The 17,595-nt window shown below is 39.4% G+C and overlaps 1 protein-coding gene and 2 non-coding genes across 3 annotated transcripts in view; 2 read left to right on the plus strand and 1 right to left on the minus strand.

Annotated features, from left to right (window-relative positions):
* The window catches only part of LOC136857156 (putative inositol monophosphatase 3), an 88,993-nt gene that overhangs the window by 14,859 nt on the left and 56,539 nt on the right, over positions 1 to 17,595 (plus strand). The window contains exon 2 of the mRNA XM_067135586.2: positions 16,766 to 16,934. Within this exon, the coding sequence (XP_066991687.1) occupies positions 16,766 to 16,934 (169 nt within the window). The remainder of the gene's footprint in view (positions 1 to 16,765; positions 16,935 to 17,595) is intronic.
* Positions 14,573 to 14,646, minus strand: TRNAS-CGA (transfer RNA serine (anticodon CGA)). Its single transcript has one exon. It is a non-coding gene; the product is annotated as a tRNA-Ser (tRNA).
* Positions 14,959 to 15,032, plus strand: TRNAS-UGA (transfer RNA serine (anticodon UGA)). Its single transcript has one exon. It is a non-coding gene; the product is annotated as a tRNA-Ser (tRNA).

The following is a 17,595-nucleotide window of genomic DNA, read 5'->3' on the forward strand; positions in this document are numbered from 1 at the left end:
TATACATATAATACACACATAAAATATTGCTGGAAGACTCCATATTTACAACAACAACAATAATAAAAACCGTGGGAAAACGAAAGCGAGAACTAAGCTACCATTTGTAGGTAGTCCGATGAACAATGTACGTATATGTAGATAAATACCCTTCACTGTCTCTGTATCAGTACTACTTGCCAATTCTCATAATCAGCACTTCTAACATCACACAGATACTGTACCTCATAATACTGTGTTCACAGACTTTAACACTTGTTGTAAAGATATACACCGAGCTCGATAGCTGCAGTCGCTTAAGTGCGGCCAGTATCCAGTAATCGGGAGATCGTGGGTTCGAGCCCCACTGTCGGCAGCCCTGAAGATGGTTTTCCGTGGTTTCCCATTTTCACACCAGGCAAATGCCGGGGCTGTACCTTAATTAAGGCCACGGCCGCTTCCTTCCACTTCCTAGGCCTTTCCCATCCCATCGTCGCCATAAGACATATCTGTGTCGGTGCGACGTAAAACAAATAGCAAAAAAAAAAGATATATACATTTAAGTAACACACGCTTATCGATCCTGAAAATAAATTATGGAAAGTCTGAGATAGCGTTCACCAACATACAGTGCCAGGCCGCCACAAGTGCTACAATACTTAATGTGCAAGCACTCCGCAATCATCCACTTTCCACGAACATAACAAGACTACGCTCCACGAATGTTTGGAGTCCAGTCCATTGCAGCTGTGTCACTCCAGTACCGTGTATCAGCACCACTTCTTTCCCGTACAGTGTGTCAGTTGTTGTTTTCTTCCGTAGTGATTCCCTGGTTCCCGCCATTTGATCAACCTTTATAGACATCAACATTCCCCTTCCTCTCAGCTAATATGTCTGGATTGGTCCTTGCCAGCCAATCATGAGTGATGCTCTCGTCAAGACCATGCCCTGAACCCATACTTGGTCCCAAGAAATAAACAAACGCTGGGGTATATCACATGACTCATAGAACTTTCCTAGTACAATAACATCAACAAACACATCTCATCAGACACTGGGTTGCCCGCATGAGTCATCCAAATTACCAGAGTCCAATATAGCAATGTTTTCCCACTCGTGCAAAACAAATTACTCATACCTACATATGTGGATATCTCCCAGCTTACAAATATAAATGACAAAATATACAAATGAAATACAGATAATAATAATAATAATAAATCGAATACTGACAATAATATCTCTAACTTCTACATATAATTCGGGGGTGTGATATATGTACTATCACAACCTTATACATTGACTGAACTTCTAATATTGTACCCAAACTGCTACGTAATTCGTAAACAATTCCTGATATTGCACATTTGAAGATCGTAAGATTGTTTGACTCTCAAAATTCTGAAATGTCAATTGCTGTCTTGTGAGGAATTGGAGGCTGGATATTAGCAAGTGCTAAGGATTAAGGATTTTGATGGACTCATCTACGGTTTGCCTAGATAAGAGGAAAGGAGAACTGGGCGACATTCCTGGGGAGGGTACAAGAGATCAACAGACCAATAAATCCGGAGGCTGGTGGCACATCCCTTATATGCAGAATCTAGCATCAAAGTGGAGAACAAAAAATGTTGGAAACATGATAATGGTAGAATTAAAAATGGTGCGGTAAGCTAAGGATTTATTTTCTGCCATTTTGATCTTCCCAACATTTTTCTCTTCATCTGTTAAAAAAGATTTACTAAAAATTTAGGGTCATTGTGATGTTTATTATTTCTTTGTATACTGTTGACTTTGTCACGGGTCAGATCTGTTCCCTTAACTTGTTTTATTTTAAATATATTAAAAATAACATTCTGGAAATGGGCTACATTACCAACAACTATGTCATTGTGCCTCCAAAACCTGCTATGTACCATCAGCTGTAGTACCCATCATTGGCAGGACAATATTTACCAGGTGCATGATTAAATTTTTGTCCACCCCTCATATTGTTTCACAAATTCTGAGGCATAATAAGTGGGCGTGCCTCTCCCTGTCAGTGGTTTATCGTGACATACTCACTTCATTGCTCTCGGTGACCCTTTGCAGATTTATTTTAGTTTGTGTTACATTATTGGTGATGTTGATTTGATCTCTCTCTTCCGGTAGAAAAAAAAAAAAATTTCAAAACATACTTACAGATGTACAAAGCCTTTAAAATGTTGCTGGAATGATCTCCATACCAACTCTATTTACAGTCTATAGTTAATTACCAGCTCTTAGACTTGTGATATAGATGTTGATTCCCATAGGGATTTGTTCCGAATGAGTAAATTTATAAAAATGCAAAGCAAAGTCACCTCCGTACAGGCCATGAAGGCCCTTGGAGGAGAGGAAGGTAAAGGCTTCCACCATTGTTAACCTCGGCACATGATGGCGTAGAGTGGTTAGCTCTACGCCCAGCCGCCTTTGCCCCCAGGAATTAACCTAGTACTCATTTTTTATGTAGGCTGAGTGAACCTCAGGGTCGTAGGCACCTCCGGAAGTGGAAATCTCGTTTCTTAAATTTTACGACTTCCTGACAGGGATTCAAACCCACGTCCTTCCGGGAGAACCGAGCACGCCTTTACCGCCTCGGCCAGGCAGCCCTTGAGTAAATTTATAACACCTATATAAATGGTCCATTATTGGACATTATAAATTTTCCAGCTAACTCATTCCTGATTGCCAGCGTTTTGCCCCCGTGTGCTAGGCTGGGCTTATCAGTTGGTACCTAGCACACGTACCATTCATACATATCTCTGTTATAGCTGGTACAGTTAAACTGTATAAGACCCAAGAGATCGTAAATTATAATATCTGTAACTTTTGTTATGTAGTATTTTAACAAAACTTTCACATGACTGCTGCCATTATTTCCCTTATCTTTAGCTGTATCAGAAAGAGGTATAGAACAAAAACATGCCATGAGGTATATTCTTGTAAAAACCAACTGTAAGAGTGATACATTGATTTTTATTGTTTAAACATTGATATTTATGGTTTAAGCCATTTCTGTAGCACCCCCTGTTCAGGAAATTTTTTAAATAACTTTTAGCTAAGATTAAACTTGACCTTATTCTGAATTGAAACACCAAGTTTCATTAAAATCCACCCATCCACTTCCCCATGAAGCTGTGGCAGACACAGACAGACAGGCAAATATTAAACTGAACTCGATATAGGTCATTACAGAGACATAAGTATTCTCGTTAGAATACAACATTAACAGACTGGAATGTCGTGTTAAAAAGCAATGCTATCGTATGAAATGCTCGATCAAATGAAAAACTGTACAGTTCTTCACTTTTCATGAACAGTACTACGCTGGCGTCCTGACAAAGCTAAGTTCCAGAGCTGAAATTACGTACCCACAGGCACTGGTGAACACTCTGCCATTTTCCATTAAATGTTCACAGTACCACCCATTATTTTCAGAGCTTCATAGCAGGGATTGAATAGCTGGAATAATCACATATCAGTAGTTATCAGAAAATGAATGAACCAGAGGAATGGCATGCTAAAAAAACATAATTAAAAAAAAAGTTATCTAATTTCCCAGCTATTTTCTGCCAATACTTAGGCAGGTTGTTCTAGTTGGCCAGCAAGGGTAATACCATCTATTGGTGATCAGTGGCAACAGAAGAGATAAAGCACATTACAAAAAACAATAGTCAGTGTAATGTTATTGTTGATTAATTTTATGAAATTTCAGTGTTGTAGGTTTCTTCTAACTGATAGTAGGGCATCCAATGTAAAGGGAGTCCATCTTCCTCTCTTCATGATGTTCTTTCACAACTTTTTCTCAGTTCAATAGCCATCATTACAATTTTCCTTGCCAATATGGTCTGATGAGCACCTTAAAACTGTCATGACAAAAACAATACTATCACCAGTTAATACAACTGAACAGTATTTCCATTTTAGTAATGCTCAGCGTAAACATGGACTGAACAACAAAAGCCTAAATTATGAATATCTGGTATGTATAAGACATAAATGATCGGAAATTGTATTATCTACAACTTCTGTTAAGTAGTATTTATCGATAGGATCACTAATAACATCAATATTTGAGAATTACATTTTAGGCCTTTTCCTAAACTACCATTTCACACAGCATGAACAAACTTTATAGCCTAGACTGCAGTGCCTTATTCCCCAACTTTATATACCAACTTCATTTAAATTCTGTTCAGATATTTTCTCGTGACTCAGCGCTAATGTGGACTAAACAACAAAAATCTAAATTCATATATATCTCTGTTATAGCATTTACGATTAAACTGTATAAGACCCAAGAGATCATAAATTGTATTATCTGTAACTTTTGTTATGTAGTATTTTAACAAATTGTCAAATTGTACAGTATTTAATTATCCTCTTGATCAGTACATAATAGGGAGCGTCCACGGCCGCTCTTAGCGCCTCTAGCGGAAGAAATCGGTAACATTTTGGTGATCTTGTCTTTAGCGGTCAGTCCAGGCTGTGTAACTGTGGGTGTGAAATTGTGGTGGTAGTAGTGTATCAACATGCTGTAATCAATTAGGAATGTTGTGCAGTGAACTGCCACAACACACAATGAAACACGCATGGAAAAGGAATTACATTTCACACATTTCCTGGTCAACCATAGGAATCGGGCAGATGCAAGGAAGTGGATTTCAGCTGTGGGAAGTATGAAGTATGTACAGTAGGCTACCTTATTTCATTTGTGACGTAAATCACACATTCAAACATACCAGGTATGCCAAGTCAAGAACACATTCATTTATAAGTACACTTTGAAATAGTACATTTCATTTCAATTATGCATTGCAGCAGGTTCATATGTTTACATTCATGTCCTTCCATGTGCACGTGTCTTGACTATGCCGAATAATAATAATAATAATAATAATAATAATAAATGTGTTCCTGCATTTCAGTGCAAATGGAACTCCATCGGAACGCACCAAATGCTCCGTCATTTGCAGTGAACATTTTGTTGGAGGAAAGCCAAGTAATATTGAAAATCACCATCATATATACCACCTGTGTTTCATGAGAGCTATAAGGAGAAACCGAAGAGAGAATGTGATGTATCCCGGTTTTAAGAGCGAGTAAATGAATGAAATGCTCAAATATACATACGTCTTCTAATCAGGAAACTCATGAATTTATTGTGAAAAATGGGTGTGTGAAAAACTACATAAGTCGGTGCAAGCAGCATTTGAGATTGAAGCAACGACTTTCGAATTCACTTGTGTTTTTAGTGGGAATGATGTAGGCACACAGTGCTACTCAAGGACAGTACCTTCAAGTATTTCGGAAAAGGTGGATAAAAGTTGTGGGCCTAACACACACACACACACACACACACACACACACACACACACACACACACACACACACACACACACACACACACACCTGGATATGTGCAGAGGATTTCATGGATACCAGAACATAAAAAGTGAGGCACAGGTGAAGGATTTAACAAATGCTTCATTTGAAACATTCAATATTTTACTTTAGTTTTTTTTTTAAAGTGTCTATGAATATAAGTAATAGCAATGTTTGTTTACGCTTTTTAATGAAAATGAAATTGGGCCCTTGCTTCCTTGGCAGTCATATTTGGTGTACATCGGACTACTGCTGCGTGAATACTTTTTACTGCTGTCGGAATAGTCAAGAAACGCACTTCTAATTTTATTTTCTGGCCTAGCAAACTTCCGTGCAAAATAATTTGCTTCGCGCTTTTAAAACATATTATCCTGAAGCACGAGTTGTAATACATTGCGCAGAAATGAAATCAGAAATGCCAGCAAGATTAGATGAGAGATGTTACATGTATTTTTCGTGCAAGTCATGTTATACATTTAAATTTTTATTAGCTGTGGCCCCAAAAGGAACGATTGTTTTTGTTTCCCTTGTTATGATGGAAGAACTAGTGATACTTTTATTGTTAACAATTCAGGCTTCCTAAATCTTTTGATTGAAGGTTACGTTATATTAGCGGACAAAGGATTCCCAGGCATTCAAACAGTCACCTCATTCTTTGCTTGTTATGCCGCCTTTTCTTCACAATGGGAGATTTATAGCAGATGAAGTATTCCAAACTCAGCAAGTGTGCGAATTCATGTTGAACGATGCATACAGAGGGTGAACATTTTCAAAATCTTGAAAAATATTCCTAAAAATCGGTTTCCGTATATCAGCGACATTGTTCACGTAGCTTGTGTGCTAGCATATTTCTTGCCACCAATAATAAAGAACGTAGAACTGAAAGCCCTGCACATAATCCACTCATATAAATCTATCTTATCAGAACTTCGCTTTGCAACATCTACTTATTCCAACTGAATTCCTGTTTATTTGCTGCCTGTCAATAGCTTGTCAAAAGCAAGTCAATTTCACCGGAAATCTCACTCGCGAAATTTAAGTTTTCACAGATTTATAGATATGAGGTAGTCACAATATTATTAATTTCGCCGTGTGACAACAATATCAGGTTTAAATGTATTTTTATACGTACAGCATTACAACTTCCATAGCATTACTTCATATTTATCTTGACGACAAGATGCAATGATATTTTTTGCCGAAACTATGAAGCAAGTCTTCCAGCGGAACGCACTCTCACTGTAATAATTCTCGGAACTCCGCCAGAGCGCTCTGTTACTAGTACCGTGCACGCTCCCTATATACATCTAGTTAAGATGAGTTTTCAGTTAGACATGTTTCAACCCAAACATAGGGTCATCTTCAGCTGAAAATGTTTGGTTTGAAACATGTTTAATGAGATTTCTAGTCTGTAATTTGTAGTGTGTATCGATGGGACCAATAATAACATTGGTATTTGAGAATTAGAGTTTAGGATTTCCCCTATGCTACCATTTCACCCAGTGTGAATAAAATGATTTATAGCCTAGATTGTAGTACCTTATTCCCTGACTTTGCATTCCTATTTTCATTAAATCCTGTTCATTCATTCTCTTGTGATGCACGTACATACGTACAGACAGGAATGACAGAAAATTAAAAATTGCATTTCTTGCTTACTGTGGACATAACCAAAACAGAAATATAATTCTTTTTAAATTCTGAGCAATGTACAGACAAAATTCTTATTTTACATATATAGATGAGTTACGATAGGACCAAGAACACAAAAGGCATTGTCCCACAAAACCTGTTGTGTGAATTCCAGGTGGTTTCAATATTTTTTATATTAAAATACTCTGTGTTTTGATTCTGGAATTACACGTACAAAGTCCACTATGTCAAGCCTATCCACTTTGAATTTGAATGCGAGGGAGCTCAGACGCTGCCCCTCGTCTGCCAAGGGTTGACCCCTCGCTTCTTTTTACTTCTGCAGCTATGGTGACAAAAGAATACACGTGCTGGTTTGCTGACCTTGCCTTTCTAGCCGACGTTACCAACCATTAGAGTTATTTAAATGTTTGTTTGGGAGGCTCAAATGTGTTTTGGTGCTGTGAGGGACAGAATTTGTGCTTTTAGCTCTCATTGTTTGTAAAACAATTACATGATAAAGATTTTGAAGGAATCTTATCTTTATAACCATTTGACTAGTCCAGTAGTAATGCTGATAGTTACTGTAAAGACTTCAAGCAGTTTGACATTGGTTAAAGTATTTGCATAAATTAAACATATTTTATGATGCCCTTTTCTGTACATTTTTAGCAGGCTCCATTCAAATTTCAGAGAGAAAACAGTGTGACTCAATTTTGAAAGATGCATGCAAATTAGTTACTACGTTTGGCTGCGCATACCTTTCATATTCTCAGTCATGAATCTGAATAAGAGAACTAGGTCTTTTTTTTTTTTCTGGTATTGCATTGGAAACATGGTTATGCATTCATTCTGCTCAAACAGTTTTCCCTGACATCACTAAGTTGGTGAAATCAAAGAAATGTCAGGTGTCTTCCAAAATGCAGAAAACAGGACAGTTTTATTCTGTAGTATTGTTTTGTTAAAGACTGATTTTTGTTATTCTTTCTATGTCACAAAAAAGGTGTCATCGATACACCTCACTCCCCTCCGTCTCTTTCCCATCTCTTGAAATGGCCTGCGCTATGTGAGGGTAGCATCACTAAGCAGGTTCTTTCACTTTTGAGTCTGCTCCATTTTGCACTGATTATGGTTTGTGGATAGTTGTCTACCATATTATTGCACAGACTGACAATGAAATCTGCGCAGTGACAAATAGTCAGACTCATTGGCTGAAAGGTCAGTGTACTGGCCTTTGGTTCAGAGGGTCGCGGGTTCGATTTCCGGTCGAGTCGGGGATTTTACCTTCATTGGTTAATTCCATTGGCCTGGGGGCTGGGTGTTTGTGCTGTCCCCAACATCCCTGCAACTCACACACCACACATAACACTATCCTCAACCACAATCACATGCAATTATCTACACATGGCAAATGCCACCCACCCTCATTGGAGGGTCTGCCTTACAAGGGCTGCACTCAGCTAGAAATATCTACACGAAATTACAGTGACAAATACAACAAAAATTCTCTAAATACTACAAAAACCATCTGGGAACACCACAGCAATTGCTTAACAGGAACTTGAAGTTTTACTAATATTAAGAAATGCAACAAAAAATAACCCTACATAATTTAAGAATAATGTAACGAGTTGGCGGGGTAGTAGGATCAATTAACACTAGGCTGGCAGCTTCAACACTAATATTTATTAGCTAGGCACTAAACTACACAAGACTACACACAACTTTTGCTCATAACACACACTTACGCAGTTCAGGCGCTCTCTCTCCCTTTGTTTCTCACTTGTTCTCACACTACACAGTTTTACACTCACACACAAGGTCCTACGTCGCACGGCTACACGTTCTCTCCTTCGCCGACAGTCCGCACTGTAGCACACTAGTCCGATAATCACAGCAGTTCACATACTTCACTATACTGGCAGTCGCTCATGACTGAACCACACCAACTTCTAACTCAGTCTAACTTTCACTAACTGCAGGCAGGTCATTCCTCTCTTATATACCTGCGCTGGCCCTTCTAGAATCGTCCGGATGCTGGATGGATCCAGGAACATCGTGAGATGGAACACTCCAGATTAATCGTGGAGTCATTTCCATACTCCTCTGCTACGGGACCGCGAACGGAAGCGAGTGGGGCTGGCCTAGCACTTAAACGCTGCTTGTGATTGGCACAGCTGAAGCGCAAGGGGTGGGCCTATACGTTGCCAGGCTAGGCCCACTGCCAGTTGGCATGGTGGACGCTATGACCATTACACTGCCCCCTCCTCAAGGCTGCTCGTCCCAAGCTGCTCCACGATACGGTGCCAAGCGATCCAGGTGAACAACCATCATCTTCCCTCAGGGAGGCCGCTGGATCCGATAGACGACGTCGTTGATCCTGGTGATGATTGTATATGGGCCTTCCCAATGTGGCTGCAGTTTCGATGACTTCCCTTTTGTCTGTACCGGATGGTACAGCCACACTCTGTCACCTTCCTGGAAACCCGCAGAGTTTGTGAGCATGTCGTAGCAGGCCTTCATCCTGTCGCTGGCTACCCTTAGATGATGTCGGGCATAATCATGGATGTCGTTGAGCCGATCCACCGACTCCCATGCATAGTCTGTCGCTAGTTGCTGCTGGTCTGGTGCAGACCTGAACATTAGATCACATAGCAGGTGGAGCTCCCTTCCGAAGACCATGTTGGCAGGTGTCATGCCCGTCGTCTCATGGGTGGACGCTCGATAGGTCATCAAGAAGAAGGAGTCCCTCTCGTCCTAGTCCTTCTGGTGCGCCGAAACCACCTTCCTGAGCTGCTCTTCGACGGTTTTCACAAAATGCTCCACCATACCATCTGACTGAGGGTGAAGAGGTGTCGTACGTGTCTTCTGCACTCCTAAGCATTGCAGAACCTCTTGCATCAACCTGGACTCAAAAGTATCTTCCTTGGTCCCTATGAAGTTCCCTCTGGACACCGAATCGACAGAATAAGTTCTTGACCAAGACGTCGGCCACTGTCGATGCCTCTTGGTTCGGGATGGCGTAGACCTCCGGCCACTTTGTGAAGTAGTCCAAAGCCAGGAGTAGGTAACGGTTCCCGGCATCAGATTCGGGGAATGGTCCAACGACATCAATGGCGATCCTCTTGAATGGTGCTCCAACGTTGTACTGCATCATTTGGCCCCTACTTCTGGTACGTGGGCCCTGGCTCACCGTGCAGGTGTCACACAGCTGGCATATCCTCTCAACATCGTTCCTCAAGTGCACCCAGTAGGAACGCTATCGGGCACGATCTAGTGTCTTATTCACTCCCAAGTGGCCAGCAGTAGCGCCCGCATGCAACTCAGTCAGCACCTCTTTTCTCATGCTCTTGGGGATTATCAGTTGTGCAATGTGCTTCTTTCCATCAGTTGATTCTCACGTGCGGTTAAGTACCCCGTCACTAACCATGAGAGACGACCACTGGGCCCAGTACACCTTACAGGTTGGACTGCGTTCGGCGATGTCTTTCCATTCCAGCCTCTGCCCCGACTCTACTTCTCTTAAGATCAGCCCGATGTCGTCATCCTTCAGCTGCTCCCTCCTGAGGGCGTCTTGATCCCATCCTTCAGCGGCGGTGGCCCTCACAGCCCGGACGTCCACGATGCCTGCCTGTCTCTCCACTTTCTGGCAGTGTGTACATTTCGCAGGGCACGGTCTTCTCGATAGAGCGTCGGAGTTGCAGTGCTTCTTTCCTTGTCGATGCTCGGTGATGAAGGCGTTGCACCCAGCGAGCTGTCTGACCTTCCAGGTTTCTGAAGCTTAGGAGCCAGGTCAATGCGGAGTGGTCGGTGCGCAGGCGGAAAGGCTGTGGAAGTGCTGCAAGGTCTTCACGATGGCCAGCAATTCCAGACGCATCACGCAGTAATTTCTCTCAGCTTTTGACAACGTCTTGCTGAAATAGGCGATCGCCTTCTCCTGGCCGTCTTCCGCTTATGACAGTACCCCACCAATTCCCACGTCGCTGGCGTCGGTATCGATCATGAACTTCTCCCCAGGCTTGGGATATCCGAGGATGGGTGCAGTACACAGCGACTCCTTCAGCTTCTGGAAGGCAGCCTCGAAAGTCGCCGGCGCGTTGCAGAGGCCGAAGGGCATCACGGTGAACTGGTAGAGCCCTTAGCCAGTTGAGAACACCATCTTCTCCTTGTCTTCCGGATGGAGCGCTACTTGCCACTACCCAGACTTCAGGTCCAAGACATAACTTCACCACCATAGACCAGGACCTTCAAATCTTAAAGATTATCAACAAAGGTAGTCTTATGACTGAGTTTGAAAGCACCTACATCCTTTTAGACCAACACTTCAATAAAAATAAAAATCTAAATGACACCGTAGAAACAAAGAGCCCAGTCACAGAAAAATTCCTAACTTATTGTCATCTCTAAACATAAACAATAACAATTTTTTTAAAAAATCTTCAACTATAAATCCAACAATAACCCAACTCACTCCCTGCCAACAATAACACACCCTTACAATTACATAAAATCAGCTTCATGGTCCGTATCGCACTTCAATAGATTCACAATTAAGTATTTATTTATTTTCCACCTAGTCGATACAATGATTGCTTAAAGCAATTTTTAATGGTCAAAAGTGGTACATGTTTCGTATATTATCAACATCTTCAGCCACATAACACTGTTTAGATGAAAAATATATAAAATTGACAAAGTAATGCTTTAGAGGAAGTGACCTTAAAATTAACATAAGATTGACAAGATTAAAACAAACAAATAACTCAAGAGAAAATATATAAATTATTTCTACAATAGAAAGCAGTCGTCAAGGAAACACTTGTACAATATTCCATAGATAAATTGTCCTAATAAATATTCTTTTCTTAATAATTCATGAAAAAAGATCAATTTATAAATTATACAATTTATAAGTAATTATCGAAATGAAGAAATCCTGATATCACAGTGCGGCTCTTATTATTAACATAGATGAAAATATAACTACTAATTCCTAGTTGTCAAATCTTATTAAGCCTGCTTTCCTTTGGAACAGTTTTGCGCCGGGTGTAATATTGATGATGCGTTCTTCCTTGCTCTTGCACCTGAGGAGGTGGAGGAGCGGGGGATATAGGTGTGTCAAGAATTTCCTTGCTGTCACCTATAGCTTCAACTGAGGAGGAATAAGTTGTAGGGCTATATGTAGGTGGAGAAATTCCAATTCTTTTTTCTTGATCCTTCTCAAGCATTTTCAAATATACTAGAATTTGATAATATAATGGATTCTTATATTCTACAGCCTCATTAAGGTTATCATTTTTCTTTACAAGTTGGTCTAGATGAAAATCCACTTTCACACTGACCACTATCAAGAACAACTCGTTACACCCAGAGGCACAGAAAAAATCAGCATATTATAGTTACGTTAACAGAGCGTTTAGTATTCCTTTATCCAAATCTGAACGGAATAAAGAACTGTTGTTTATCCGACAACAAGCCCTCTTGAATGGTTTCAACAATAACATGATTGATAAAATAATTAATAAATTTTCGGAGAAGCAACAATCTAAATTAGCAGTCGAACCTAGTAAAACTGAAAAATATATCAAGTTCATATATAATAATCCAAACATTCATGTAATAACAAATTTATTTAAGAGAAAAAATTTCAAAATTGCATTTTCCACCAATAACAACATGAAACATAGTATTTTCAACCATGATACAATAAATCTCTCGGAAAAAGATAAATTTTTTGATTCCGGTATATATAAACTTACATGCTTTGAATGTAAGAATACACACATAGGACAATCTGGCCGCAATTTTAAAGATATTTGGAACATGTGAATGCTGAAAAACATAGAAGATTCTCAGCAATGGGATCACACATGACTGCCACAGGTCATAAATTTACCAACATAGAACAAGACCTGACCATCATAAAAAAGTTAAAAAAGGGCGGCTTAATGAACACATATGAAGACCTGTACTTTCATCTAGACCAACTTGTAAAGAAAAATGATAACCTTAATGAGGCTGTAGAATATAAGAATCCATTATATTATCAAATTCTAGTATATTTGAAAATGCTTGAGAAGGATCAAGAAAAAAGAATTGGAATTTCTCCACCTACATATAGCCCTACAACTTATTCCTCCTCAGTTGAAGCTATAGGTGACAGCAAGGAAATTCTTGACACACCTATATCCCCCGCTCCTCCACCTCCTCAGGTGCAAGAGCAAGGAAGAACGCATCATCAATATTACACCCGGCGCAAAACTGTTCCAAAGGAAAGCAGGCTTGATAAGATTTGACAACTAGGAATTAGTAGTTATATTTTCATCTATGTTAATAATAAGAGCCGCACTGTGATATCAGGATTTCTTCATTTCGATAATTACTTATAAATTGTATAATTTTTAATTTATAAATTGATCTTTTTTCATGAATTATTAAGAAAAGAATATTTATTAGGACAATTTATCTATGGAATATTGCACAAGTGTTTCCTTGACGACTGCTTTCTATTGTAGAAATAATTTATATATTTTCTCTTGAGTTATTTGTTTGTTTTAATCTTGTCAATCTTATGTTAATTTTAAGGTCACTTCCTCTAAAGCATTACTTTGTCAATTTTATATATTTTTCATCTAAACAGTGTTATGTGGCTGAAGATGTTGATAATATACGAAACATGTACCACTTTTGACCATTAAAAATTGCCTTAAGCAATCATTGTATCGACTAGGTGGAAAATAAATAAATACTTAATTGTGAATCTACACCCTTACAATACGAGAAGCAGAAATAAAGCAACTGTTCAGACCACCTCACACAAGCAACACAACAGGACCTCCTCGTAACGTCTAAAGGGTAAGTTTCAAGAACATTAAATCTACTAACTAATAAACCATCCTAATATAGCACTCACACACCTCTTTGTTTTATTCCACAGACTTTAATGCACCCACCAGCTACACACTACATCCAGAAACCAGTGAACTGCTCTTCAATCCACACTGAATAACTTCAAAAAGCTCCAACAAAACAACATACAAAAAGTTTATATGGTTATGTAATAATCCGTTATCTAACAAAACTTGATCAAACTCTCTAACAGATTTCTTGCCTTAATACTGATACTCATTCTTCTAGAAGTGAGGTTGACTACAAAATATTTAGACCTTCCCCCCCCCCCCCCCCAAAAAAAAACCAACATATAAGCTGAACGTGTTTAATGTCCTACAAATATAAAAAGAAATATTTAAATGCTATGACTTCAATAGACTACAATACCACATCAGTATCAGCATTATCTCCATTCAACAGGACATGAGTAAGACATCCCATTGAAACTTCAAGACAAGATCGACCAGTTCAGTTCCAAAACGTAACATAAGTTTGTATACATTAGTGTAAATTGTGTAAAAAATAGTTTTTAAGAATAGTTCTAGCACAATGAATATTGAATTTTCACGACCACATTGTAATCGAAAGCTACTTTCAACCTATTAGGTCGTGTTACGTACATTTAGTACGTGTTGAAGAGATGTTAAGTACAGAACAAAAATGGCCAACCAGACACCAGTGGGATCCGAACCCACAACCTCCCGATTTCGCGTCGGGTGCTCTACCAATTGAGCTATGGTGGCCTAGGCCATCTTTGTTCTGTTGGAAAGGATCTAAGCTACAGGTCTGGTACTACTACCATTACACTGTAGAGTGCGTTTAAGTTGCCCGTTGAGGGCCAAGTCAATGAATATTGAATTTTCACGACCACATTGTAATCGAAAGCTACTTTCAACCTATTAGGTCGTGTTACGTACATTTAATACGTGTTGAAGAGATGTTAAGTACAGAACAAAAATGGCCAACCAGACACCAGTGGGATCCGAACCCACAACCTCCCGATTTCGCGTCGGGTGCTCTATCTTAGATCCTTTCCAACAGAACAAAGATGGCCTAGGCCACCATAGCTCAATTGGTAGAGCACCCGACGTGAAATCGGGAGGTTGTGGGTTCGGATCCCACTGGTGTCTGGTTGGCCATTTTTGTTCTGTACTTAACATCTCTTCAACACGTACTAAATGTATGTAACACGACCTAATAGGTTGAAAGTAGCTTTCGATTACAGTGTGGTCGTGAAAATTCAATATTCATTGACTTGGCCCTCAACGGGCAACTTAAACGCACTCTACATTGTAAGGGTAGTAGTACCAGACCTGTAGCTTAGATCCTTTCCAACAGAACAAAGATGGCCTAGGCCACCATAGCTCAATTGGTAGAGCACCCGACGCGAAATCGGGAGGTTGTGGGTTCGGATCCTACTGGTGTCTAGTTGGCCATTTTTGTTCTGTACTTAACATCTCTTCAACACGTACTAAATGTACGTAACACGACCTAATACGTTGAAAGTAGCTTTCGAGTTCTAGCACAAGTTAATCTCCAATAAGTTGTAAAAATGTACAGATGATTTAAACCCATGTATCATGCCGTTCTCATTACTAACTCATGAATGTTGACAGTTAATATTATCTCCATTAAATGTGAACAAGATTTGGACGTGCCGGACTGAGTGGCTCAGACGGTTAAGGCGCTGGCCTTCTAACCCCAACTTGGCAGGTTCGATCCTGGCTCAGTCCAGTGGTATTTGAAGGTGCTCAAATACGACAGCCCCTTTTGGTAGATTTACTGGCACGTAAAAGAACTCCTGCGGGACTAAATTCCGGCACCTCGGCGTCTCCGAAGACCTTAAAAAAAGTAGTTAGTGGGACGTAAAGCAAATAACATTATTATTATTTTAAGATTTGGACATCACATAAGTACTTTAAAACATGGATGGCTTGATCACTCTATTGCAATTGTTACGTAAATAATATTTACTATGATTAATCCTAATATAGCATCCACTCAGAGCTCTGACTTGGAGATAGAATTCATGGCTGATGATGCCTGCAATGCCAGGCGAAACATATACCATTATCAAACTTAATGTAATGGCATTGTTATAGTCATAAAGACTTAACTAGTATTGAATAGGTGGTTTCAATAAATTAATTGTTTAACATTAATAATTGGAATGGTATGCCGTTCCAACTGACAAGCCAATGGCACGTTAAGCCAGAATACTGTTTCCATTAATATTAACCAGCTATCCTTGTGATTCATTTACTTTTATTGTAGAGAATAATAAATTATTAATTTTTTTGTCCCACTAACTAGTTCTATCCCTTTTGGAGACACAGAGTTGCTGGAATTTTGTCTCGACAGGAGTTCTTTAAAAGCCAGTAAACCTACCAACACAAGGCTATGGTATTCGAGTACCTACAAGTATCACCGAACTGAACTGGGATAGAATCTGCCGGCATAGAAAATAGTACCTTTGTAGCCTCTTCTCACATTTAGGTACTCATAGGGCCACTTTCTTTTACTGTGTTCATAATCTTCTTCTAACATTATCTGTATTTTGTGTTCATGTCACACCCTTGATTCAGTTTTAGTTGCTCTTCCTTTATCTGTTGTAAAAGATTCTTAAAACATAACTGATTATACGCTTTGAGGATGAAATGTGGATTGTATCTTATCTTTCTAAATACAAAAATGTGAAGACTTTTAAACTTTTTCTGGTTTTTGTAAATGATTCTTATGCAATTTTCCCCTGTGAATTGGTAAGTTTAGGAACTAGATAATTTATTAGTATAAATTGTATTTTGTCATTTTTGTGAATGTCTGTTCAGATATAAATACTGTTACTAATTGCTTTATGGTGCAGGTAATATCTGAAGAAAGTTTAGCTGAGTCAGATTGCCCAGGTGGTGTTCCACTTTTAGAGTTCAACTCTGGACTTAGCCTTGAAGCAAAATCCTTGCCTGATGATTATGCACCTGCAGAAGATGTTACTGTTTGGATTGATCCCTTAGATGCTACTAAGGAGTATACTGGTAAGTATGTAGAATGTTCGTTCAAGCTCTGTATCCCTAAATACTGCAAGTTATGAACACCTTCAAGGTTTTTATGAATTCTCATAAATGTAACTGGATATCTCTTCAATAATAATAATGATAATAATAATGTTATTTGTTTTACGTCCCACTAACTACATTTTTACGGTTTTCGGAGATGCCGAGGTGCCGGAATTTAGTCCCACAGGAGTTCTTTTACGTGCCAGTAAATATACCAACACGAGGCTGTCGTATTTGAGCACCTTCAAATACGACCGGACTGAGCTAGGATCGAACCTGCCAAGTTGGGGTCAGAAGACCAGCGCCTCAACCGTCTGAGCCACTCAGCCCGGTGATATCTCTTCAGAGAGACATAAAAGTCAAGTCATTTATTCATTCTCATTTGGCTTGTGTGCACTCGGCCATGCACACTAAGATTCATTTCATGAAGCAACTTGACAGTCGAAGTTCAGTACAGTAGTTTGATCCAAGTTACGCAGGCTTGCTCTAAGTGGTTTTTATATGTTCTCCTAGTCTAGTATCATAGGCATCACCACCAACCTGAGCATCATAAAGACTCCCACCAGTACATCTATTACAGTAACACTGGTCATTTACATACAGTCTGTAGAGAACATGGTCTGGTAAATTATTTTGCTGT

The sequence above is a fragment of the Anabrus simplex genome, chromosome 1, assembly GCF_040414725.1.
Source record: "Anabrus simplex isolate iqAnaSimp1 chromosome 1, ASM4041472v1, whole genome shotgun sequence".
Lineage (NCBI taxonomy): Eukaryota > Metazoa > Arthropoda > Insecta > Orthoptera > Tettigoniidae > Anabrus > Anabrus simplex.